This window comes from Loxodonta africana, chromosome 17 (genome assembly GCF_030014295.1).
Source record: "Loxodonta africana isolate mLoxAfr1 chromosome 17, mLoxAfr1.hap2, whole genome shotgun sequence".
In the NCBI taxonomy this organism is placed as follows: Eukaryota; Metazoa; Chordata; class Mammalia; order Proboscidea; family Elephantidae; genus Loxodonta; species Loxodonta africana.
The window spans coordinates 66,739,821-66,766,752 of NC_087358.1; the positions used below are offsets into that span (position 1 = coordinate 66,739,821).

General features: G+C 40.8%; 1 protein-coding gene across 4 annotated transcripts in view; it reads left to right on the top strand.

Moving 5' to 3' along the window:
- LRCH1 (leucine rich repeats and calponin homology domain containing 1) overlaps positions 1-26,932 on the top strand; it is a 250,924-nt gene that overhangs the window by 152,349 nt on the left and 71,643 nt on the right. For all 4 annotated transcript variants that reach the window (XM_064270125.1, XM_064270124.1, XM_064270122.1 and 1 more), the window contains 6 exons: positions 8,788-8,893; positions 14,329-14,465; positions 16,735-16,862; positions 18,415-18,478; positions 21,793-21,898; positions 24,165-24,292. In XM_064270125.1, coding sequence (XP_064126195.1) covers positions 8,788-8,893; positions 14,329-14,465; positions 16,735-16,862; positions 18,415-18,478; positions 21,793-21,898; positions 24,165-24,292 — 669 coding nt within the window. The remainder of the gene's footprint in view (positions 1-8,787; positions 8,894-14,328; positions 14,466-16,734; positions 16,863-18,414; positions 18,479-21,792; positions 21,899-24,164; positions 24,293-26,932) is intronic.

Below are 26,932 nucleotides of genomic sequence, written 5' to 3' on the forward strand. Positions count from 1 at the left end.
ATTATTTTCCATCCATTCTTATTTATCTATCCTATCTTTTTGCTTAAAATAGTAGCATTACTCTAGGTAACCATTGTCAGATTATTTTTAGCGATCAATTGGAGGAAAATTCCCTGGAAAGCCTGAAATAATTCTAAAATTGTGGTGGGAGGCTGCCGTTTTGGGGTCCTATAGTAAGTAACCAACTTGTTCAAAAATTTGCAGATTCCATCCACAGCACTTTAAACTGCCTGAGTGCTGATCAAATCTCAGTTTATTAGGCTTCGAGGATTGTTCCTTAACTATTTTGGAAGACATTTTTTTTTTTTAATTTTCACATTAGACTTAAGGTATCCCAAATTAAGTTGTAAACTGTCTTCTGTGTGTGACTGAGTAATTCAGAGTCAATATTCGCTTTAATTAAAAAACAAAAACACCTCAGCCGTGTACAGGAAAGCAGTTATCCTTTTTAGCTTTTGCGAGGCATTGGAGTTGGAAAACAAGAACTTGCCTTTTTAATACATGGCAGTTATCTAAGAACCTTAAAACAAAGCATTCCCATTCAGTCATTGGCTTGTCCAGCCATTTCAGATTATTCAGGGAATATTGAAAATGGTTGTTCCTCCTCCCACAAAGAAGCCTTCTCTTGAATGAACAAAAGAGCCCAGGACGTGTTTGCACACCATTGTAGGCGCAGGAGGAATCTTACCTTTAGGGAGCCAGCCTCTTGGCCACTTTGAATTACTTCCGTCCCCCTGCCCTCTCAGAGCTCTGGCTGTTTGTCTCTGTTGCTTTGTAAGTCTCTGTATCTGCATATGCTTTCTTGTTCTTTGAAGGGAAGAGATTAAGCACTAACATTTGCTGAACACCTACTATGTGCCAGGCACTGCGCTAGGTGACATGACATGTATTATTTCATATGATCTTTAAAAAAACCCAATAAGGTAGGTATTATGTTTACATTTCACATACAAGTTTGAGTTTCAGAAGTACTTTCCCAGAGCTGGGGTTAAAACCAGATCTGTCTGTCTGAGTGCTTTCAGCAGCATAACGCAGCCCCTGTCTCCTCATCTAGATTGTGAGCACCTCCTGGAGGGAGGGGAGAGGAGGCCATGATTTCTTTCTTTCATGTTCTCTGGTTCAGTTGGTGGTGGTTTTCCCAGTAAAGGTTTGGTAGGCCATGAACAGCGGAAAGTGAATCCGAGAATGTTACAAAAAGGGTGTGGTAGAAACCGGGCAGTGTCGGTCCTGAAAGTTCTCTTCCTGTGGAACCACACCCAGGCAGGAGGGTCAGTAGACTTCCCTTATGTTAACTAAACCTCATTTTACTCATGTTAACGCATTGGAAACATGGCTCTTTACTGTCAGCTCATGCCTGGAGGATGAGGTATGCTAAATATTGGTGAGAGCTGCTGGATAAAGGCCATGTGTTGTCATTAATAGAGGAACCCCTGGGTGGTGCAGACAGTTAAGCACTCGGCTACTAACGGAAAGATTAGTGGTTTGAATCCACCCAGAGGTACCTCAGAAGAAAGGTCTGGTGATCTGTGTCCAAAAAATCAGCCACTGAAAACCCTCAGGAGCGCAGTTCTACCCTGACATACATGGGGTTGCAATGAGTCAGCATTGACTCTGGGGCAAATGGTATCATTAACAGACAAGTGTGAAGACAAAAACACGCCAAGTTAGAGCACAGTAGACTTAAGACCCTTTTAGGGGGCATTTGCCAAAGCTCTGGGAGCCTTCTCGTTGGTTCTATATGCATGCTGACATGTTGGAGTCCAGAGATGCCCTATCTCTTATGTGTGTGTATGTGTGTTTCCCTCAACTTCATCCTTTCACAACTCATGCAGTATGTGAGAATCGTTTTTCCAGCTTTTAGTTTCCTGTCAGCGAACACAAGATCACTGTTCTACAACCCTGCTCTTACGACCAAAAAACGCGTTAAGACTTGACTCAAGTAATAATGGATTGGAAGGTCTGTTTCCTGGCCCTGACTAGACACACTCTCTGTTATTCTCTTTTTATGAGATGTATGGTTGTGAGGAGAGTTTGAATTCGAGGATTGATTATAGACACATAGTATATTGGGAAGCTTTTGAGGAAATTTCTGTCTTCACGATTTTTCTGCTTTACATTCCCATCTCTGAGGTAGCTATGGTGGAGACATAAATTCATGTGTCTGCCATAATCATTTGTCCAGTGATAGTGTCTGGAGATGCCTTGTAACCTCTCTGGGTTCCGTGGGACAGCTGGAAAGCCATGGCTTCTTCAAGGCCCTTTCCATTAGTCCCATTTCCGCCCTTCTTATGAAGAACAGCGGGGTGTGAGAGGCATGTGAAGTAGAGCTTTATCCTGAAGAAAGGCACCCAGTAAGTGTTGAGAGGTGATCATTTATCATGCCAGAGGTTGCTGGAAAAATATTCAAGTTTGAATGAACATAGTGATTTTTATTTTTAAGTTTTGCTGCTGGAGGGAGCATTAGAATGATTTAATTCTTGCCTCTTATTTTTACTTAGGCACAGAGAGGGTAAGGCATGTACCCAAAGTTACACCATGAGTCATACAAAAGCCATTACCAAAAAAGGGCAATGTCACAGGATGAGATGCCAATGTTAATAGCTTGCATTTTCGGTCAGAAATTTTACATTTCCTTCAGTTAAATAAAAAGCTACATTTATTACAAAAGTGTGGTATTAGCAATAGCATCATCACCATACTTGTTTTTGAAAACCTTGAAGTCAGAGCAAGGTAGCTTGAGAGAGTGCCACCTGCAATTCCACGCGGTGGTGGCCTGGCCTCACTGGAACCCTTCTCTCTCCAAGATCATCACAGTGTTTTATGTTGGTCTTCATTAGAGATCAGGCCCTTGGGTGGCTTGAGTGATTTCGATTGGCCGCCAGCCTAACAGTCAGCAGTTTGAACCCACCCTGCACCTCTGTGGAAGAACGGTCTGGTAATCTGCTTCCATAAAGCTTACAGCCAAGAAAATCCTAGAAGCAGTTCTTCTTTGTCATATGGGGTCACCATGAGTCAGAATCGACCTCAATAGCAGTGGGTTACATTAACTGTCAGTCCTTAAAAAAAGGCTTTTAATTTTTATTCTCAAATATTGTTCTTTGAAAGTAAGCATTATCTAGTTTAATAAACAGTGAATTTACTCTGATGTTTTAAAATGTTGTCATCTTTGCATTCTGAAGATATAACAGTGAGCACTTAGTAACACAAGATTACTAATATCCAGCACTTAGCACTTCAAGAGACTGTCATTATTGTCTAGAAGGCCTGTGATGAAGTGAGAATTTTAACTCCTAAGGAAGTTTTTCTTTTGGTTGCCTAAACACATGATGATTAAACTAGTGGAAATTAAGTATATTCTAAGCCATTTAGAATTCTCTGTTTTGTGTTTTATCTGAATAACAAGATTGAACTGGCTTGAGCATAAGAAGTTTGAGGATTTACGTTGTCACAATGAGGTTCATTTCTGTATCAAAAAGAATAAAATCAGTAAATCTTTACAGATGCTTCTGATGATTCTTTTTGACTTGTACTTAAAGTATTATAACACTAAGTGTGTGGCAATTTGATTTCAGCTTAGAATAATTATTCTCAAAGGCATAGTTTAGGGCTGCTAGAAAATTCAGAAGGGATGCATTTGATTCTTCGAAGAAGCAACTGCACACAGTCTGGAATTCGTAACCTGGCAGAATCTCACTAATTGCTGCAGTGTGTGATATTAGTGCAGTTTAATTTTTTTTAACTTATCAAAACAGAAATGTATTGTCTCACAGTTCTGGAGTTCGGAGTCTGAATTCGAGACATCAGTGCGGCCAGGCTCTCTCTCTCCAGTGCAGTTTACCTTTTACATTTATTTGCCTAAATTTTATCGTCTTTAAATGAACTGCAAAAAGGGTCATGCCTTGTTTTAGGCTAAATTTGGAAGTCGTGGTCCAGAAAACAAGGCCGTCCTAGAATTATTGCTTCTCCGTTTTCAAAACTGAAATAGCTTGCCTCCAAACACCGAGACGATTTATCCTCTCTTTCCCTGCCAATTAAGACATAATTACTCATGGAGTTTTATTTTTGTGATGAAATGCATAACTTCTTAAAAATTAGGCAATGTTCAGTGGCTGGTGGAAAATATTCTTCTATTTTCTGCAGTCGTTGTAATGCAATAGTGAAAAGTCTTGATCTCTCTTGCCTGCCATCTGCCCTCATTACGTTGTCAGGACAGGAAGTAACTTACAAGGGCACACAGTGCTATTAAAACGTTTTGACCTTCACCGTATGCCCTTCAAAATGTGAATGGACAATTGGAATTTGTGTTTCCAATGTTCTACAGATGTTCTGTCCTCAGAAGGAAAAAAAAAAACTCGTTTTTATCATGTGAAGTTTTAAAAAAATGTATACAGTCAGTTAGGTAACTGTTTTTCCATCTGGTAAATAAGAATTTAAATATAAGTGAGGGAGAGGAGTTAATTTTTTTGTGAAGACCATTTTCTGAGAAATGTGTGTTGAAAACTTACCTTATGTAAAGGGAAATAGCATACTTTAATTTCATGGCTAATGAGTAGTTAGCTCTTAGCAGAGAACGAGGTGAAGATGTGGTCGATAGCTGCCATCGAGTTGGCTTCAAATCATGGCAACATGTATAACAGAACAAAATGTTGCTCAGTCCTGAGCCATCTTTGTGATCTTTGGTATGTTTGAGTCTGGTGCTATGGCTATTGTGTCAATCCCTTTCATTGGGGGTTTTCCTTGGTTTGCTGACTTTCTACTTTACCTAACAAGATGAAACCCCTTGCCGTCAAGTTGATTCCGACCCATAGCAACCCTATAGGACAGAGTAGACCTGCCCCACAGGTTTTCCAAGGAGTGCCTGGTAGATTCAAACTGCCAATCTTTTGGTTAGGAGCCAAGCTCTTAACCACTGTACCACCAGGACCCCAAGATGAATATAGTGCACCCTAAAAAATGGAATGCAGCTGAATTTCATCTCAGGAAATTACAAGCCATGAATATGCTGCCTAAATATATCTGCAATCTTTTGGCTTCCCTTTCTCCTTTACTATTTTTTAAAAGAAAGATTAAAAAAACTAATTATGTTCTTTAAACAACTGAAAATTGTCAGTTTTGCATTGAAAATCCATGATTTTCTGGATCCACCAAAGGGGTCTTTGTCATGCCGTCACTCAAAAGACTTATTTCAGATGGCACTTACGTAAATTCTCTCCAGAGATGGGAAATAAATCCCTGTTTTCTCCCCACTTCCCCTCTGACACCAAAGTGACTGTGCCAGGCGGTGAGTCCAGCAGAATGATCTCCTGTGTTTAATTGTAAGGCTCACCTGTTCACCATTTGTGTGAGGGTTCCTTTAAAATAAAACGAGGGGGTGCCTCTTGCTTATTTGTAGCTCATTTTAAGGCAAAGACATATAAAGCCTTCATTGAAGGGATTTGGTTGTTGACTTCTGTAATGGATCAAATGCCCTAGTAATTGAGAAAAGATGGCATTTCACTTTTCACTCCTCATATGTGGAAATATATGCAGTACAGCAGAGCAATTTATTGACTCAGCTAGGGGCTGAGAGCAACTGAACCAATCTCCTCCAGACCTCCTAACTCCGTAATTACTTCCTTAGGCCTTATGTATCCACAGACGTGCTTGTGGGTGTTTTTTTTTTTTTAAACACTTGGAATGTTTTTCTTAAAATTGTGTGTAACTTTTCTGGGCCAAGAGGGACGCAGCAACAATCAGATGGGGGTGAGGCTACTGCACACCTTGTATACTTAACCCATCACATACCGCCTCCCTCTGCCAAACAGCTGAGTACAGAAAATGATGGTGGGGCGATTGCACTGTGTATGGTCAGCCTGTACAGGTTGCAGCTTCATTTCCTTTTGTTGTTGGCTGCAGTTGAGTCAACCCTGACTCATGGCGACCCCCTGCACAAAAGAACAAAATGCTACCTTGTCCTGCACCATCCCCATGATTGGTTGGGGATTGGACCATTGTAATCCATAGCATTTTCATTTGCTGATTTTTGAAAGCACTTCTCCAGGCCTTTCTTCCTAGTCTCTCTTAGTCTGGAATTGTTGCTAAAACCTGTTCTGCGTCATAGCAACATGCAGGCCTCCACTAATGATGGATGGTGGCAGTGCATGGAGTGCACTGGCCAGAAATTAAACTCAGGTCTCCCGTGTGGGAGGGGAGAAGCCTACCACTACACCACCGGTGGCCCCTCTCATCCCTTTTATCAGAAATGATATTCTTCATCTGCATCAGAGGTATTCATTGAGCCCTCTCAGCACCTTGACAGCTGGGCAGGTAACCGGAGGATTTTCAGATGTGATGAGGTTAGAGGGCGAGGATTGGCCTGTGCTCTTTACAGCCCTGGTCTGATGTGGAGCCTGGACTTTTCAGGGGATTGGTGAGTGATGATCCGAGTTCATCTCATCTGAGTGAATGTGAAACAGGCTTCTGAAACTAGCCTTTGCTGCCTTCTGAGGTGAAAAGAGGAGTCCCTGAGGGGTCCAAATGGGTAGCACACTCAGCGTCTAACCTAAAGTCTGGAGGCTCAAGTCCACCCAGAGACACCTCAGAAGAAAGGCCTGGTGATCTGCTTCTGAAAAATCAGCCAGTGAAAACCCTGTGGAGCACAATTCTACTCTGACACACACGGGGTCGCCACGAGTCAGAGTTGACTCCATGGCAACTGGTTTTTCAAGGTGAAAAGGGAAGTTTTTTTTGCAGGTTCAAAAGTAAAGAGGGCTATTTGAGGACTTCACCTCACCAGGCTCATTCATTGCCCAAAAGTACATCTATGGTTCTGTGTTACCAAGCAGGACCTGCAGGGGATTTAGGCGTGTAAGCTGTGGTTCTGTGTTACCAAGCAGGACCTGCAGGGGATTTACAGTATCAGCATTAATGGATTTCAGAAATTTCACCCAACATTTATTGAACCCTTACTTCATGCCTGGTACTCTGCTAAGCACCAGGAGGATAGCATGAATAAAGCATGGTCTTTCTCACCAAGGAACCCACTGGGTTATATGAGAGGGCAGCATGTGAACAAGTGAATACAGTTAAGTGTTACAGGTGCTGGCACCAACATCTATAGGACCACAAAGGAAAAAGGGTCAGTCTTCCTTGGATGTTGGACTGGAGTAGGGGAACCCTTGCTACAGGCTTCAGAGAGGAGGTAGGGCTTAAATGAAGTCCTGAAGGGTGAGTGAGTGGGCCAGAGGATCATACTGGAGAATGGTATATCAGGCAGGGAAAGAGCATGAACACGTTTTGGGAACGTGCGACAGCTTGGCACCTACTGTGAGTTGCAAGCAGCAGAAACGCGGCTTGAGTGTAGGATACAATGAGGGTATCAGGAGAGATGGTGCTGGAGACGTAGACCCGAGCATAGGTGCTGGCCCTACTGAGGAATTTGGACTTCATCCTGTAGCTCATGATGAACGTTGCAAATTTTTAAGCTGGTAAACAGCATAATGAAATTTGCACTGTGGCAACTCTGTGAAGGGTGGATCCTAGGATGAGATGGATGTGTGGAGAGCAAACGGAAAGCTACCATGGTGTCTAGCTGACAGATGATGTCAATTTCAACTAAAACAGTAGCTGGAGTATGGAGAGCAGGGCACGCATGCTGGACCTGGGAGGAGAGTGGGGCTTGAGGAGACAATAAGGATATATAAGGTAATAAACTTCATGGAGTGGGTAGCAATGGGTCGGTGGTGGAATTCTCACCTTTCATGCGGGAGACCCAAGTTCAATTACCGGCCAATGCTGCTCATGTGCTGCTACCACCCATCTGTCAGTGGAGTCTAGTGGGTTACTATGATGCTGAACAGGTTTTAGTGGACCTTCCAGTCTAAAACAGACTAGGAAGAAAGGCCTGGTGATCTACTTCTGAAAATCAGTCAGTGAAAACCCTGTGGATCACAACAGTCTGGTGTGTAACCGATCACCGTTGGTGCAAGATGGGGCAGCATTCTGTTCCATTGTGTGTGGGGTCACCATGAGTTGGGGTCAACTTGATGGCAGGTAGCAATAACTGACTTCATGTGTTAAGAGGTGGTTCTAAGCAAGGAATAATATAGTAGTACTGTATTATATCATTATACTATGTTATAATATATTACTGTACCATGTTATAGTTTTCCAAGACCCCAGAGTCTTGCATGTAAAATGTATGGAAAGGGGTTCAGGTGTAAGGTCTTCAGCTTTCCATAAGAACCCCTTTTTAAATAAACAGTGCCTCCAGACAGTTTATTAATATTCACAGTTTTTTTACTGTGTGAGAATTTGATAAGATAGGATGCATTATCCTCTGCCTTCTCTTTATAAAGTGGCATGGTGCTACAGTGGCTTACCAGTGGCTAGTAATGAGTTCACAGTGGTCACTCTGGCACTTTGCGTTTCTTGGGCACCTGACTTAACTTCTATGTGCCTCAGTTTCCACATCTGCGAATATTAGTTTAACTCTACCTCATTTTTAAAAAATTATTTTAAATAAATAAAATTAACTCTACCTCATAGTTTGTTGTGAGAAATAAGTTAAGATTGAAGTATATGAAAGTGGCAGGCCAGTAGCCAGCAAAGTCGCTATCGAATGTTACTAACGTCTTTATTGCCTCCCTTTTTCCTTCTTTGTCTCAGTGTTGCTTACTACGGATCTGAGACAACGTAAAAGTGTACCTGCGTAATCACCCTAGGATTTAACTCTTGAAGGAGACACTACATGAAATGCTTGATTTCCTAGAAAAAGTCATTAATGATTTCCCTTTGCTTTTGGTACAGGATGTCAGCTGCAACGAGATCACAGCTTTGCCCCATCAGATAGGTCAACTGAAGTCACTAAGAGAACTGAACGTCAGAAGAAATTACCTTAAAGTTTTACCACAAGGTAAAAAAGAAAGAGCAAAAAGTGAAGAAAATGGGTGATTTTTTATTTTATTTACTTCTGTGAAGAGGGTGTTTCTAGTCATGTTTATATATGCCTATTAATATTAACTGAAGTTCAAGCACAAGGATATATTATGCTCAGGTGGCGCAGTTTCCACTTAATTGCTAATCTAAAGGTTGGCGGGTCAAACCCACCCAGCAGTACTACAGAAGAAAGGCTTGGCAATCTGCTTCCATGAAGATTACAGCCAAGAAAACCCTATGGAGTCCAGTTCTACTCTGTAACACATGGAGTTGCCATGAGTTGGGCAGCAACTAACAAAAGCCAATATTAATTAAAATGTGAATTTTACATGCAGATAACAGAAAAGTTATGTGCAAGTTATAAATTTTAATCTGGTGATAGGTACAGCAACAAACTATAAAGCTGTGTGAGGCAATATGAATTTAGAGAACATGCTTGGTCCTTCAGATCCTGGTAGTTAGAGTTTCTGGTCTTGAGGTTCTGGGGGTCCTGACCCAGCACCCCTGGTGTCTAGGGTTTGTTCTTCAGCAAGTTCACTACCCAGCTGGAGTGGACTAATGTCATGGGTAGTTTTGGTAAATGTCTTGAAGGCCAGCAGCAGTGGCAGATCTGGAGCTTCCATATCGATGCTCCATTTCCACCACACAGGGCAATGCTGAGCCTCCAGGTACTTGGGCAAACCTTCTGGCAGCTGTGGGCTTCTACAATATTGGGATGAGTGTGTGCCTCTGATACATTGTGTTGGGGTTCAAGGAAAAGGATATGTTATACTCAGAAATTTGTACCCATTAATAGCTTTGAGTGGGATCATTTGTGGTTCAGCGGTAGAACTCTTACCTTCCATGCGGGAGACCCAGGTTCTATTCCTGGCCAGTGCACCTCATGAACAGACACCACCCACCTGTCACTGGAGGCTTACGTGTTGCCATAATGCTGAACACATTCCAGTGGAGCTTCCAGACTGAAACAGACTAATAGGAAAGGCTTGGTGATCTACTTCCAAAAATCAGCCTATGGAAACCCTATGGATCACAATGGAGTGGGCTGCAACCAGTCATGGGGGTGGCGCAGGACCAGGCAGTGTTCATTCTGCTGTGCATGGGGTCGCCCTGAGTCAGAGGCTGACAGCAGCTCACAACAAAAGCTTTGAAAAACAGCCTTATGGATGATGGGGGATCTAAATTTCATGCATCAGGAATCTCATTTGAACCTCAACAGGAATGAAAAGGAATGAGTCGATGAAAAATCCAGGACTGAATGCTTTCTTTAAGACATACTCTAGTTTCCAAGGATCACATTGATTTACATTCTTTTCATTTAAGGACACTAGATATTCCTGATTTCAAACATTTAAAAATGTACCTCAAAGCAGAAGCAGTCAGCATTTGGTTAACCTGACGTTAATGTTTGAGAGCTGCCTGACTTTTATAATTCTCTTCCTGTATCTTGATCCTTTGCTTGAAAGGCAAGAAAATGGAGCTCATGAAAGGGGAAGAACTTTATAAACTGTTCTTTGCTTTATAAACGGGAGGTTTCAGGGTCTGTCTGCCCCCTTTTCATCTTTCTCGTGCTGACTAGCATTTTGAAGGAGTAGAATTAGAAGCTACCTTAGAATCAAGGTTTATTACCTTATTATTTGAGATGACTTGGTGAAAAAAAATCTATTTTTCATTGTGTCATTTTCATACATTCAAAAATTATATTTTTGAATGTATGAAAATATATTTATGATTTATACAAGTTAAAAGGGAAAATTTATTAACATAAAATTTATAAGTGTTAAGTGTATATAACCTTTCATACATAGCATTAAAGCAAACTCTGGTGTAAATGTAAACTCCCGTGTTAATCGTTGTGAAAGCATCACAGATAATTGAACTCTCATTTTCAAAAAGAAAATTTAATTTAATCGTTTAAATGTATAGTTGTAATAGTTGAGAAATGTGTGAAAAGAAAGTGCACTTGCAAAATCCAGGCTTTTATTTCTCTTGCAGTGTGCTATCGAGTCAGTTCCAACTCGTAGTGACCCTATGGGACAGAGTCGAACTACAGGGTTTCCTAGGCTGTAATCTTTACAGGAGCGGATTGCCAGGTCGTTTCTCCCACGGAACCGCCTGTGGGTTCGAACAGCCAACCTTTCGGTTAGCAGCCGAGTGCTTAACCATTGTGCCACCAGAGCTCCTTTCGTTCCCCTTACTGCTTTATTTTCTTACCTTAAAAGTGTTTCTTTCCCTAAAAAGATCAGTTACAAATTTCTATACCTTCTGTAATTCTGTTTTCTCAGTTTTGGTATTTTAACATACACTCAAAGCTGAAACCTCGATTTTCTGTAAAATCTTTTTTTTTTTGGAATAATTTCCTGAATATCAGGTTTCCATTCGTTTCACTCAGAGCTCTATTAACAAAAGCTCATTAATAATGCTTTCAGGCAGTGAATTAAAAAACTTCCCATATTTACTTTCATGTGTTTCTTCTTTGCCTACCTCTCCTCATATGCTTTCAATTTGAGGTGGAAAAAAAAAGTTTGTAGCTTAGTTACCTCTATCAGTTTTGTGGTGGTTTTACTACAGCCCCTGCAATAAGGAGCCATATTTTGTTCTTTCTAGGACCAAATGGGCAGAGCATTAAAGCAACCATTTTCTTGCTCTTCTTTGCAGTGGAGAGAGAGAAGTGGGATTTGATCTTATTTTTTTGTTACTCCTTTCTACTGAGAGGTTTCTTTTGACCTTTTCTGGCCCGGTGTTGCAGGATTATCATCTTCTCCACCATTTTCTTGTTGTGAAACCGTCAGGTTCTTCTTTTCCTAAACTAAAATGGTGACTGTGTTCCAAGCTGAAACTAAAAGTAAAGGAAATAGTAATTATAAAAACCATTTTTTATTTACCCGCAAGTTGCCTCCCTTACCCCCTCCTTCTGTCTTCCCAGAATTTAGCCCTGTACCCTTGCCTAGGAAACCCTGGTGGCGTAGTGGTTAAGTGCTACAGCTGCTACCCAAAAGGTGGGCAGTTCAGATCTGCCAGGCGCTTCTTGGAAACTCTATCGGGCAGTTCTACTCTGTCCTATAGGGTCTCTATGAGTCAGAATCAACTCGAGGGCAGTGGGTTTTAGCCTTGCTTAAGAGCCTTGTTTTTAATTGCCAAAGAATTGCTAAAGAGCCAGTTAAATTTTGCCTCTGATTGCTCTGTAACTTTCATGAGGAGAGTGAACCACACTAGAGACGATTAATATTACCAAGGCTTACAGCCACAAGCTATTCCTCGTGTCGTATAAACAAAAACCAAACCCTTTTCCATCCAGCCGATTCGACTCATAGCAACCATACAGGGCAGAGTACAACTGCCTTGTGGGGTTTCCAAGGAGCAGCTGGTGCATTCCAGCTGCAACCTTTTGGTTAGTAGTTGAGCTCTTAACCACTGCACCACCAAGGGCTCTTCATGTCATATATCCTTACCCTGGTTTTTAGAAATAAACTATAAGGTAGAAGAGGAAGAAAGAAGGAATTGGGAAAAGATGTTCTGTTGTTTCTTACTTTGACTTTCCTGATCCTGTGCTGCCCCCCCAGGGTCGCCTCCTCCCCTCTTTCTTCCCCCTCATGCTGCTCTAAGCCGCTCCAGTCAAAGAGACCCCTAGGACTAGTGTGGCGTGAGGCAAATCACTCATCCTGGTATTGGAGGCTGCAGAGCTGGGCTTGAGCAGTAAATGACTCCCAGGTGTTTAAAAACTTACAGATTCCTTGGCTTCAGACCCAGGAATCTGTATTAAAAAAAAAAAAAATACACTCCCTGAGTTAATCTAACACAGCTCGCGTATCTTAGACCTGCTGACTTAGATACCTTCTGGTGTCTTCTAGTATTTCAGTCCCATCACTCTTGTCTTTAGTACAGAGCTCTTCATAGGGTCTGAAAGAAGGAAGGTCCCTTACACTCCCAGACAAGTTGAATTCTGAGAAGAGATCTGTGTTGGTGGAATTTGAGGCAGTATAACTGAGTGGAGTAGAGCTGTCATGCAGTGTAGGGGGAGAGATTGTTGTTGTTAGCTCCCAACGATTGGATTCGTCCCCCAGCTCACTGTGACCCCATGCTTTATGGAGCAAAATGCTGCCTGGTCCTGCACCACCCTCATGATCAATTACAGTTCAGATCATTGTGATCCATAGGATTTCATTGGCTGATTTCCGGAAGTAGATTGCCAGGCCTTTCTTCCTAATCCATCTTAGTGTGAACCCTCCTCTGAAACCTGCTCAGCATCATAGCAATACTCAGCATAAGTACTGTTCCACATAGAAAGTGAAAATTCTATCAACCAAACCAAACCTGTTGCTGTCAAGTCGATTCCGACTCATAGTGACCCTATAGGACAGAGTAGAACTGCCCCAGAGGGTTTCCAAGGAGTGGCTGGTGGATTCCAACTGCCTACTTTGGTTAGCAGCTGAGCTCTTAACCACTGTGCCACCAGTTCACGTCTACCACTGAACCACTAAAGCCCTCTACCCCAGGTTATTGCCTTCAGTTCTTCTTTATACAGCTTCTGCCATTTCTCCACTTTTGAACTCCTTGAGACTTTTAGAGACCTTAACAGGTCCCATAACAAAAGTGGTGAGGCCCCCATTCTGAAATGAACCTTCTCTGGCCTCTGAGAGATCTTAGTGGTTTCCCCAGAGTCCCTTGAGATGTCTGGAATTGTTCAACCTCTGTTTGCTCTATGGAATATATTTGACTTTGTTTCCAGCAGCTGCCAACGTTGGTTTGAATGCTTGAAATTACTGAGTGTTTACTGTGCCACTGGGTGGGGATTTTAAGCTAAATATAATGTTCTGTCTTGTTGGTAGAGCTATAGAGGACTTTTTAAAAGCAGTCAAGTAAAGAAAGCCTCATCAAGCCAGAATTACAGGGCCTGTCAGAACATTCTGAATGAGATCGTGTTTATTTTTAAAAACATGGTTAAAAAATCATGAACATATTTATTGTAACTAGCTGTGAGTTTATGCTAGCCCAGATCCTCTGAAGAGATAAGAATATTCTGTAATTAGCGTATTATTTATATACTAGCAAGTACTGCTTGAAAACATTTTGAAGTTAAAACATAAATATGCCCTGTGTGACTTGGCTGGTATTTCTTTTGCTGGGGAAAAAAAAAGTCCCTTAAACAATAGATTTGTATATGTACAATGATGTCCAGCTGTTACCAGAAATAACAGCAATGTAGAATTATTGAGCTCCAATGAAAAAGCTTGACCCCCTTTACTGTAAAATGTTATATGCACATACCATGTATTCATAATGCATATCTTGCTTTCGGTGAAGCCAACTGATATTTTTCCTGATAGGCAGAAATTTATTTTTTGATGTTTAATTACTTAATCTTGTTGCTTGCTGAATTTGTTTTTTTTTTTTTCCCCCCTGCTCTTTTAGAACTAGTAGATCTTCCCCTGGTAAAGTTTGACTTTTCCTGCAATAAAGTGCTGGTGATTCCGATTTGTTTTAGAGAGATGAAGCAGCTGCAAGTATTACTGCTGGAGAATAACCCTTTGCAGTCTCCTCCAGCACAGGTGAGAAGCCTCGTGGCAAAGCCGTTGCAAAACATGCTATCGACAGAGCATACGCGGCTCTCCAGAGCCGGTTTTTTGATACTTGCTGAATTAGTATTAGACATGGTCATAAGCGGTCACACAAAAAACATTAACCTCCCCTGAATCTGGGTACATTAAGTTGCCTTCTGCATCAAAGCCGTTTACCAGCTTTTGACTCAGCTAGAAAATGTGTGCATTGGGCAACTTCAGATTTTCCCTGCTCTGAAATGCCGTGAGTGTGGATTGTAGAGTTATAGGTAAATGTTATAAAGAGTAGGTGAATTTGCAGATATAATGTGCAAATAATGAGGATTGACTGAATTCCTTAATGTTAGTTGGAAAACGGAGTTTAAACATTTTAAATACGAGTATTGGTTCTTTAGAGATGGTGTTCAAGCTTGAATACTAAACTGTTGAGGGAAAAAAAGGTATACATCCGATGATTAACCAAACCAGACTCATTGCTGTTGAGTTGATTCCGACTCCTAGTGACCCTATAGGACGGTGAAGACCTGCCCCATAGGGTTTCCAAGGCTGTAAATCTTTAGCAAGCAGACTGCCACATCTTTCAAACCGCCAGCCTTTTGGTTAGCAGCCAAGGGCTTAACCACTTGGCCACCAGGGCTCCTCATCTGATGATTAGCCTTGTAAATATTTTTAACTTAATTTTACTTTTAAATAATTTAACATCATATTAAACCTGTAGTACTTTTTAAGCTCTTTTTTTCCTTACGGGCTTGATAATAAGCATACCTTTTGTGGTCTTTCATAAGATCCTGGGTGGCACAAATGGCTTGCACTCAACCAGTAACCTAAAGGTTAGCAGTTTGAACCCACCCAGCAGTACCTTGGAAGAAAGGCCTGGTGATTTGCTTCCAAAAAAGATTAAAAAAACCAAACCAAACCCACTGCCATTAAGCGGGTTCTGACTCATAGTGACTCCATAATTTTTCTGAGGCTATAAATCACTACGGAAGCAGACTACTACATCTTTCTTCCATGGAGTTGCTGGAGGTTTAGAACCACTAACCTTTTTGTTAACAGTCTAATGGTTTAACCACTGGACCATCAGGGCTCGTAGCAAATAAAATCCTTTGGAGCAGTTCTACTCTGTAACACCTGGGGTTGCCAGTTAATCAGACTTTTGTACTTTTTATACTATTTGTATTTAAATACATTTGTGTTAAAATTTTGTAGCTCAGTGAAAGAAGTTAGAAATTGCTTGAGCATGGTTTTTTATACAGAGTAGAATTGGAGGAAATGATTCCCTGAATTCTTTTTTTTATTTATTGTTGTTAAAAATATGCACATGTACCACTTCAACAGTTTCTGCATGTACAATTCAGTGACACTGATTACATTCTTCAAGTTTTGCAACCATTCTCACCCTCCTTTTCCCAATTGTTCCTCAACCATTAACATAAACTTACTGTCCTCTAACCTTCCTATCTAACCTTTCAAGTTGCTATTGTCAATTTGATCCCATATAGGTAGTTTTTTAAAAGAGCACAGTGCTCAAGGCAGACGTTCTTTACTAATTAAAATAAACTATTTGATTTAAAGAAGACTTTTTTGTTTAAGGTTTTGTTTAAGGTTTAAAGATTATCTCAGGGCAGTCATTTCAGGGGTTCATCTAGCCTCAGTGGCTCTAGAAAGGCTGGATTTGATGAGAATTTAAAATTCTGTTCTATAGTTTTCCCCCTTCTGATCAGAATTCTTCTATGGAATCTTTGATCAAAACGTTCAGTAATGATAGCAGGGTACCATCCCATTCTTCTGGTCTCATGGCAAAGGAGGCAGTTGTTCATGGAGGCAGTTAGCCACACGTTCCAATGTCTCCTCCGATTCCTGATTCTCCTTCTTCCTCTGTTGCTCCAGGCAAGTAGGGATCAACTGTTGTGCCTTGGATGGCAGCTCGCAAGCTTTTAAGACCCCAGGCACTACTCACCGAACTAGGAGGTAGAACAGAAGCACTAAAACCTACATTAGGCCAATTAACTGGGAGGTCCCATGAAACTCAGATCCTAAACCTCCAAACCAAGAAACCAAATCTCATGAGGTTTTTGGTTGTACGTAAGCAGCTACTCTTTTTTTTTCCCCCCAAATTCTTACATGTTTTGGCAAGGTCAGATTTGGTGTGCATTGTTACTGTGCTACTTAAAAATGAAAATATACAGAGTGAGATGTCTGGTGCTTAAATTTTCTTTTGCCATTGCAAGGTAAATGTGTATTTTTAATTTCTCTATAGATTTGCACGAAGGGCAAAGTGCACATATTCAAGTATCTGAGCATACAAGCATGCCAGATTAAGACGGCTGACTCCCTTTACCTCCAGTCCATGGAGAGGCCACATTTACAGCAGCACATGGAGGACAGGTGAGTCCAGTGCCCTCACTCAAAGCCCCTGTTTAGGATTTTGTTAGGCCAACACCCTCCGGGTAGCTAACTTCAAAAATCTATTGGCATCACTCAAGCAATTCACATTCATAACGTGGGTTTGCAGAAACTATTGGACTAAAAAAGGAAAACTTGTTACTGTTGATAATAACATTTTGGCATTTGTCAATTCTCATCTTTCCTCTTCTAATCCAGCCTTCCGGAGTACTTTTATTTACATACACACACATACATATGTGTGTGTGTGTGTGTGTGTATGTTTATAAATATGATCTATAATATAAATGTTTTTGCTTACCAATTAAAAAATCATGTTAAGCTCACGCATGCATTTTTAGAATTATTATTCATTTTTAATTTGCCTCCAGAACACTGCTGAGAAAAACTGTAGGCTTAATTTTTTTTATTGTGTTTTTAAAATGTAACGTGCGTAGTTTTTGCCATTTCCTGTTTAGGGTGGAAGTGTTAGAATCTGTTCACATGTCCTTGGGCTTTTTCGGCATAAATTGGGCCTTGAGTTTTCAGAGAACAAAATTCCCACACTGAACACACTTAAGAAACACAGATTCTTTTTAAAGACATCTTCACTGCAGAAATCTTTTCCTTAAATGTTTGCAAAACGAAGTGGCTTAAAACCTAAGCCTACCCCAGTGATACCTTTATATAATGCTTAAAATATCTCTTTTTTAGTAAAAAAAAAAAAAAACCAAAAAACAAAAACCCATTGCCATCAAGTCGATTCTGACTCATAGCAACCCTACAGGACAAAGCAGGACTGTCTCATAAGGTTTTCCAGGCTGTAATCTTTATGGAAGCAGGCTGCCACATCTTTTCCCCCGTGGAGCAGCTGGTGGGTTCAAACTATCCACCTTTTGGTTAGTAGCGAGCACTTAACCACTGCACCACCGGGGCTTCTTTTTTTAGTAAACATACTATAAAATATACTTTATCATTGGATAAGAGTTATTGAAAGTAACCACATTTAGTAAGAGGTAAAAGCGCTTATATAGTTTTTATATGCTAGAATCATTAAAATAAGAACATTCATATCTGTTTCAAAGAAAGAATTTTGCATCTAAGACCAGGCCTCTTGGTTAGAGCCTGAAGACAAAGATTTTATCTTGTACTATCTCGGAATAAAGACCCGGTGATGTACTTCTGAAGAATTAATTAGCCACTGAAAACCCTGTGGAGCACAATTGTACTCTGACACACGTGGTCACCAGGAGTCAACACCGTAACTGGTTTATATCATTAGGTAGATAAGCATCTGATTTTTGTTAGGCCTATATCTTAATATTCTTTACTACTGGACTGATTTGTCGTATTGCCCTAATCATTTTTTAAAAAAAAGTTACTTTTATTTTTAATATATTAGTATTCTTTACTACTGGACTGATTTGTCATATTGCCTTATACTAATCATTTAAAAAAAAAATGTTACTAGAATGTAGGTTGATGTCCCTTGGTGTTAACTTGGCTACCTTAATTCCTTCCTCAATGAATTCAATATTGATGACATCCATCCCAGCAAGAAAGATTCTGACTCAGGCGTTGGGAGTGACAATGGAGACAAGCGATTATCTGCCACAGAGGTAAAGTTATTGGTCACGTTCTTTCCTTGTGTGCTTCTAGATATTTCTGCTGCTTTCGTCAAACTCCTTTCTGGTAATTCACTCATCTGCTTTGAGAATATGTGATGTTGTTTATGAAAACAATTTGAAATCCTTCAAGGGTTATATAAATATTAGCTGTTTTTACTTTTTCTGTATATTCAGTATTTTATAAATGCCTCCACTGTCGAGTTTCCATTTCCTTCCTCTCCTCCCCCATGTTATTTACAGTATTCATGAATGCCTAATAAATATTTCACCTGACTAAGTGGTGTGCAAGTACCTATGAGGAATCTTTATAAATATGTTTGTTTTAAACTGCAGAGTAATTTGGCCTTCCGCTGAAGTCACCGTTGTTAGGTGCGTGCATGGATGTTAAAGAATCAAGTGTACATTGCATTTCAGTAGTTTACCCACAGCAAATGCACTTATGAGCAGCTATAATTTTTTAATAACAATATTTGCTTTCTGGAAACTCTTAGATTGTGTTTTATTCAGATAATTGGATGAAAGGTTGGTTATTTTAATGGAGAGTTATTTATAACCACTATAGGAAGCTCACACACTAGAGCTTCCTATAAAACCTGTTGCCGTGGAGTCTATCCTGACTCATAGCGACCCTACAGGGATCAGAGGCAGAGTAGAACTGACTCATAGGGTTTCCAAGGAGCAGCTGGCAGATTTAAACAGTCAACTTTTTGGTTAGCAGCCTGAGCTCTTAACTGCTGCACCACCAGGGCTCCAGAGCCTTGCATTAATATATTATTAAAAGAGGCTTCTTGACTCAGGTTGCCAGAAGGTATAGGTGTGATTGGGGATGGGTGTATCATCAGGGGAAACTTTGATGGCATAGTGGTTAAGTGCTACGGCTGCTAACCAAGAGTTTGGCAGTTTGAATCTGCCAGGCGCTGCTTGGAAACATGGGGGATTTCTACTCTGTCTTACAGGGTCGCTATGTGTCAGAATCGACTCAATGGCAGTGGGTTTGGGTTTTTTTTTTTTTTTGTATCATCAGGTCCTGTTCCTTTTTTGAGGGAAGTTTGTAAATTTTTATAGTTATAAATTTTGAAACATTACAGTACCCTTTGCAGATATAATTAATGGGTCAACTACCCCATCTAAGGAATCTCCATTTTTTATTATGTGTGGCCCCCAGGAGAGAGCCGTTTACCAGTTCTCAGGTCTTTAAGTCTTAATACATAGCTAAGAACTTGAATTTATTTTCTACAAAATGTGTTGTAAAGCAGTGCATTAAAAAATTAATACCTTAAAATAGTTCAGATATAGAAAATCATTTTTAACAGAAGACGACTTAGGCAGGAAAAGAAGGTCGGTGTCAATAAAAGAAAATGACCCTCATGAAACCACATTAATAGTTTACTGGGGTTCCTGGGGGGAATCAAAACTAAACACATTGCTTTATAAGCTGTATTTTAATTCTTCCCTTTCAACTTTATTAAAACGAAGTCCCCTCAAATGTACCATTGTTTCAGAAATTACTCACCCTAAGCTTATTTTCTATTAAATTGAAACAGACTCTGCTTTATCCTTTGTGTCTTCTAAGAATAATTAAGTTGGTTAATAAAACATTACACAAAGGACCCCATTATCCCTTTGTTCTCACTTAGCGTAAGTAGAATATTAATATTCTGAAAGGAGGCTAGACGTTTAGTCTCTCCCTTTTAAGTAGATGCGTATCTTTGGAATTTTGGGGGGGTGGAAGGAAGAGGGACTATAGAAAGGATTATATTCAACAGAATAAAATGCGCGGATCTCCCCTTTGGCTTCTCTTGTTTCCCACTGTAGCCTCATTACCTGAGCAACACCTCCAAGAAATTGATCTTTTAGGATGATACAGTCTCTGAATTATCCTACATAGCTTTCTATTTTCACCTTGTTTGGCAAATATATTACTGTCCGTGGTCAGCCTGTCTCGCCCCCCATTTATACCTCATTTTGAGGTTCAGGGATCATACTGCGTTTCCTTTCTTTGGCTGTTACCATTGAATAATTGATAGAGTATTTGTCATTAAGAAATTAAAAACGTGCATTTCTCAAGATAAGCATGTGGGAAAATGTGGGGCTTGTTTTCTGCCTGTTTCCAGACAATTGGTGAGTGTGTCAAAAAGTAAATGAAAACATTCTACCCTGAAGACAGTCATTTCAAGAATTTAGGAGCAAGTTACAATCACCTGAAACGTGCTCTACGGAGATTCCTGGTCCCTCTGATTTGAAAAGCTTTTCACTAAATAAAACCCGTTGCTGTTGAGTCAATTCCAACCGACCCTGTAGGACAGAGGAGAACTGCCTGGGTTTCCAATGAGCAGGTGGTGGATTTGAACTACTGACCTTTTGGTTAGCTGTCGAACACTAAATAAAAACTCTAAAAGGGAGACCTAGGAAAATTCATGAGGTTCTGTATTTCATTTGGGGCAGAATCATAGATTTCCTGAATAAATTACATTAGCTATTGTGTGAAAGGAGCCCCGCAGAAAGAACTACCTCACATGACTAAACAGAAGCCTTATTCCAAAAATGACAAAGAACGCATGCTCTTTTTAAGTAGTACAGTTTTTTAGCACTTTTATATATTCAATGCAGCTTTCCAGCTAAAAAAAAAAGAAATAAGCCAAAGCTTAGTGTTGCATATAAGGGGCACTGAAAGTAAATGAGATGTCATCAGAGAGGTTGACTGCTCCTGCTTTTGGTGACTGGCCATGGGAAATCTTAATGTAATTTTGATAAGTTAGCTTTGCTGTCAGATCTCAGAGCACCATGGCTGTCAAAACAACTGACCAGACTTAGGGCTAAGAGAATAGCCTACTTACAGTTATTGCTTTGTTTTGTCAGGCTTTACACAGTTCTTTTTAGGTACTCTGAGTGTGACTGTTAGGTTAGAAAAGGATAGATAGGTACCTTCAAAGTTTCAGTTCAAAATACGGGTCCCGAGAAGTATATAAATCTTAAGTGTTAGCTTGATGAATCGTCACAGAGCGAACACGCCCGTATAACCAGCCCCAAGTTCAAGAAACAGAACTTTACTAGCACCCCTGAAAAGTTACTTGTGCCCCTTACCCCCACCAGAAGAGTAATCACTATCCTGACTTCAAATACCACGGTTTAGTTTTGCCAGTTTTTGAACTTAGGTAAGTGGAATTGTCCTCTGTGTCTGGCTTCTTTTACTCAATACTATGTGTTAGAGAGTCACGAAATGTTGTTTTATCACCTAGTGTTCTCTTCATCTACACTGACAGCACTTCTCCCTTGAATAAAACAGCGTACTCTTATCTTTTTAGCCTTCCGACGAAGACACGGTTAGCCTTAATGTGCCAATGTCAAATATCATGGAAGAAGAACAGATCAACAAGGAGGACGTGTGCCATCGCCTTAGCCCAGTTAAAGGTCTGACAATAAAAGATGGGGAGAAAGTGCTTGTTGTTAAATTTCAAGTGTTATGTTTTAAATTTGCACAAATATGGCAATGATAATAATGTCTCTTTCACACTTGCTATGCACAGTCACTGAGCTGATTTGTGAGGGTGATCTCATTTAAAGGTCAGAATGCCGAGATGGGTACTCTGTCTCCATTTCATACGTGAGGAAAGTGAGGCTCAGGGAGTTTAAGTAACTTGCCAGTGGTCACACAGCTACTATGTAGTAGAGCTATTCTCATTCTGAAGGTTTACACCAGATTCTTTAAATCCACTCTCTGAAAGAAAATATCGATGTGGTAGATATACTAGGACAACCGTAGCTGCTGTACCAGGATTCCCAAATCTCAGTGGCTTAACACCCTCCAAATTAGGTCCAAATGGGAGTTGCTGATTGCTCTTCCAAGTGGTGAGTCAAGGACTCCAGCTCCTTCCATGTTGTGACTACCATCTTCTAGTACTTCCAAGGTTTCCGTGCTCTTCTATTTCAAGCTGGAAAAGCATGGGAGTTGGCTCATGGCAGGGAGTGTGATCTGGGCCTAGGAGGAGTGCACATACTTCCTCAAGAGGCTACATCCAACTACAAGCGAGGGTGGCAAATGTAGTTGAGATGGGAGGCCAGGAATGTTTGACTTTGAACAAGTCAGTTCACCTTAATCCCCTCACCTGTACAATGAGGTGATTAGATTAGGTGATTTCTAAGGTCCTTTATAGCTCTTAAATTCTGTGTTCTTAAGGAATCCTTAAAATGGTTACTAAACTCAGTGTATCTCTTGTACCTTCCGTGTCCTGTGATACGTTTCGTACCTTGGTGAGAAGCCCTCATTGAAGCCTATTTGACAGTATTTTCAATAGAAGCTGTTTGCTCAGTGAGTTTTAAGGAAAATGCTAAATTTTAATTTTTACAATTCGTGGCAGAGACATTTCATTATATGCAAATAGTATAGAACTGAAATGTGGAAATTATCTCCTTAATAGTTTAAGAAATTATGGAATTACTAATACTTTGGGTTAATATTCAAATTATCTCCCTAATAGTTTTGAAGATGCCTTTAGTGGGGTGGAGAGCCATTTCAACCAACCCTATATATAAAGCCAACATTTAGTGCTTGCTGGTTGGTACCATACTTTATCCATCTGCATGCAAAAATACAACTGTATATAGGAACCTTGTTGATGCAGTGATTAAGCACTCAGCTGCTAACCCAAAGGTCAGTGGTTTGAACCCAGCAGCCAATCCAGAAGAAGGATGTGGCAATCTACTTCCATAAAGTTTTGTAGCCTTGGAAACCATATGGGGCAGTTCTACTCTGTCCTGTATAGGGTTGCTATGAGTTGGAATCGACTGGATGGCAATGAGCTTGGGGTTTGGATACTTCATATAAAAATATTGCTCTGCCACTCTATTAATCACATACTTTATAACATTATGCAATATAGGAGTTAGTGTTTTAGGCAAATTTCTCAAAAGAATTATGTAATTTGTTACCAGTGAGTTTTATCCCCTCTGTTCTGTGCCTGAGTAGTCTGCTGGCTAGGAGTCCTTAAAGGACAGCCTTCTTTGGTCCTTTTTAGTCTTCAGATAAGTGAGAAGAGATCTACGTGGTTTTCCTTTTGCCACTCCTTCACCTTCTGGAACACAGTCTAGTTGGATGTGCTCTGCCTGAGAATGCTGGGGCCTGTGTGGGGCCCTTATCATAGTTGCTTTACTTGCTGTTAGGCCTTCAGGCTCTGTTTTAGTCCCTCTTAGAGTCTTCCGTAAGAGTGGTTGCTCCTGAAAAACAGGAAATCACATTGACCAATTTTTTTAATCCCTAAAATGTTAGCAAAACACCTGTCATTTAGTAGTTGCTCAATACATATTTGTCAAATTTTGAATATGAAATAGTTACTTAGCCACACATTATTAAGCACAAAAGCCTTCTTTCAGATTTTCTCTGTTCCTTAAAAAATAAGAGTCAATGTCATTCCTTTTGTAAGGAACCAAGCTGTCAAGAGGCCGTGACTTATACGTTTAGTTTGAGGCTTTCCATTTCTTTTATCTTCATCTTTTTCTTTCTTTTTCCATCTTTTCCTTACATCCCGCAGGGAACAGAAGACCTGGGTCATTTATACACCTCCTTAAAAGGTCAGAGAGAAAGCTGAAATGATTAGATAAGCTATTTGAGGTGCATCCCCGCTTTCCTCATCTGCTCATAAAGTCATGTTCTTTGCTTTCCTTTGTATTTTCCCAATAGGCGAATTTCATCAGGAATTTCAACCAGACCCTTCCCTCTTAGGCGACAATGACAACTCAGGAGAAGAAAGAGACCAATTTACCGAAGGAGCGGATGTTCTCAGTTCCGAATTTATGAACTATATTAAGGCAAGTTGAGGATCAACTAAGTCTTTACTCATTCTCTTCTGGATGAAACCTTAAAATTGAAGTTCGGGAATACTAATCCATCACCTTAAATGATCAACTGGCTGTAATTTTCCTCAAGACTTTATAACGTCTTCTCAAAGGTCAGCTTGTATATTTCCAGATGTTAGTTTCCTGTCCTTGCTGTACATGCCTGTCTGTCTGCCTATGTATTCGATGCTTATTTATATTCAGAAATTACTCAGCTTTGCTGTACTCAGTATGCCACATAAATTAACAAATTACCACTCAGGAAAGCTAAAACAGACAAAGTTTCACATCCTTTTCAATATATTCTAGGTGGCTATTCTTGGAGTATATCCATAGTTGTTGTTTTTTGTTGCCATCAAGTTGGGCCCGACTCATGGCGACCCAGGCACAGTGGGATCGGACCATTTTCACCAGCTGATTTTCAGAAGTAGATCTCCAGGCCTTTCTTCTTAATTCTTCTTAGTTTGAGAGTTCTGCTGAAACCTGCTCAGCGTAGAAACACGCAGGCGTCCACCGACAGACAGGTGGTGCTGCACGTGAGGTACATTGGCCAGGATTGGAGCCCAGGTCGCCCACCTGGGAGATGAGAGCTCCACCACTGAGCCACCACTGCCGCAGATAGCCAGAGTATAAAGAGGAAATGGAGGCTTTTAAAATCTGGAGATGAATGTCTCCCCTTTTTGGAAAGGTCACTCTGAGGATGCTTAGTCCCGAGCTGCTCGTAGTTCCGTGAGGTGTTGAAAGGCTGCCTGAAGTCGCGCAGCTCTCAGGGAACCTTCGTCATAGTAACAGCAAAGGAAGGAGAAAAACTAGCTCTTTACTAAAGCAGGTCGCTAAGATTCTGCTTTGTAACGTGACCAGGTGCCTTGGTATGTTTCTGCTGGACCTTTTAGTTCACACTGTGGCACCCAGTAATATCAGGATGATTGTTTTGGTAAAATTCAGATTTACTGTGGTGTAGATCACAGGATCCCTGGTGGCACAGTGGTTAAAGCACTCGGCTGCTCACTGGAACGTTGGCAATTTGAACCCACCAGCCTGCTCCACAGGAGAAAGAGGTGGCAGTCTGCTTCCATGAAGATTACAGCCTTGGAAACTCTGTGGGGTAGCTCTACTCTGTCCTGCAGGGTTGCTATGAGTCAGAATCGACTCGACAGCAACGGGTGTTTTGGTTTGGGTGAGAGATGATGGTCTCAGAGCTCCTGGGTTTGATTCCTGGCCAATGCAGCTCATGCACGACCACCACCGGTCTGTCAGTGAAAACTTGTGTGTTGCTGTGATCCTGAACAGCAAAGCTTCTAGACTAACACAGACTAGGAAGAAAGGCCTGGAGATCTACTTCCAAAAATCAAGAAAGCCAAGAATGGGATCTCTTAAGTGCTCATTGTGTTTTTCTGAGGACTATGTCATGATGGCTGGACTCAGTCTAAACCGAAGTCTCCAGGCACCATCTTAAAGGTAGTTGGGAGGAAAACAGCTGAACTTGACCCCGTATGAGATCCTGATGCATCAGTAGCCAGGCGCTGCCTGTGCTTAGGAGATCATTACCAGCTCAGGACAGAAGCAATGAACCTGACGTAAGTTTGTAGAAAACCAACTAAAATAATTTCAAAATGTCTTAGTTCCCTAGTGCTGCTGGAATAATACAAATACCACAGTTGTGGGGCTTTTAAGAACAGAAATTTATTTTCTCACAGTTGTGGAGGCTAAAAGTCCAAACCAGGGTCTTGGCCATGTTGATTCCTTCCTTGTCGGTAGCCCTGGGCCTTCCTTGGTTCCTTGTCACCCTCATGGCATCTTGTCTTCCCCAGAGTGTGCATGCCTCTGCGTCTGATCTGCTTGTTTGATAACTCAGAAGTGATTAGGTCTAGGACACACCCCACGTTGGCATGACCTCGGTAACATACCATTAGGTTACATTATGGAAGGTGATTACATTTGATTGTATTAGATTACATCCATAGATTTCAGAGTTAGGATTCCAACATGTATTTTGAGGGGACACAGAATACAGCCCTTTTATCTGTTGGTCTTTCCTTGCCAGGGGAATGTGCCCCCATTCAGGGGTGGCTTCCCTTATGTCGGTTGAGTTAAAGCAGCTTTTCTCTGTATAAGAGATGAAAGTGGAAGGAAACATGTAGAAGGTCAACTGTGGGACACACCTTTCTAAATATACTCTCCCACCCTCTCTGGGGAAAATAAAGAGAGGAGAGCATTTTAGTGAATTCCGAATGCTGTACACATGAGAACTATTATTTGCAATTTGAGGTATTTTTCTGTTGTAAAGTATTTTATACTTTCTTTCCCACCAACACACACATACACCCCTCCTCAATACACACACTTAAACCTTCTCAGTACACACATACCTCCTCAGTACGCACATACATGCACACATCTCCTCAATACCCACACACACAGACACACATACCCCTTATCAATATACACACACCTGTCCCCTCTCACACACACACCTATCCTCTCACACACACACCTTCTCCTTTCACATGCACACCTCTCCTCTCTCACGTACCTCTCTTCTCTCACACACATACACACACCTCTTCTCTCACACACACCTCTCCTGTCTTTCACGCATACCTTTCTTCTCTC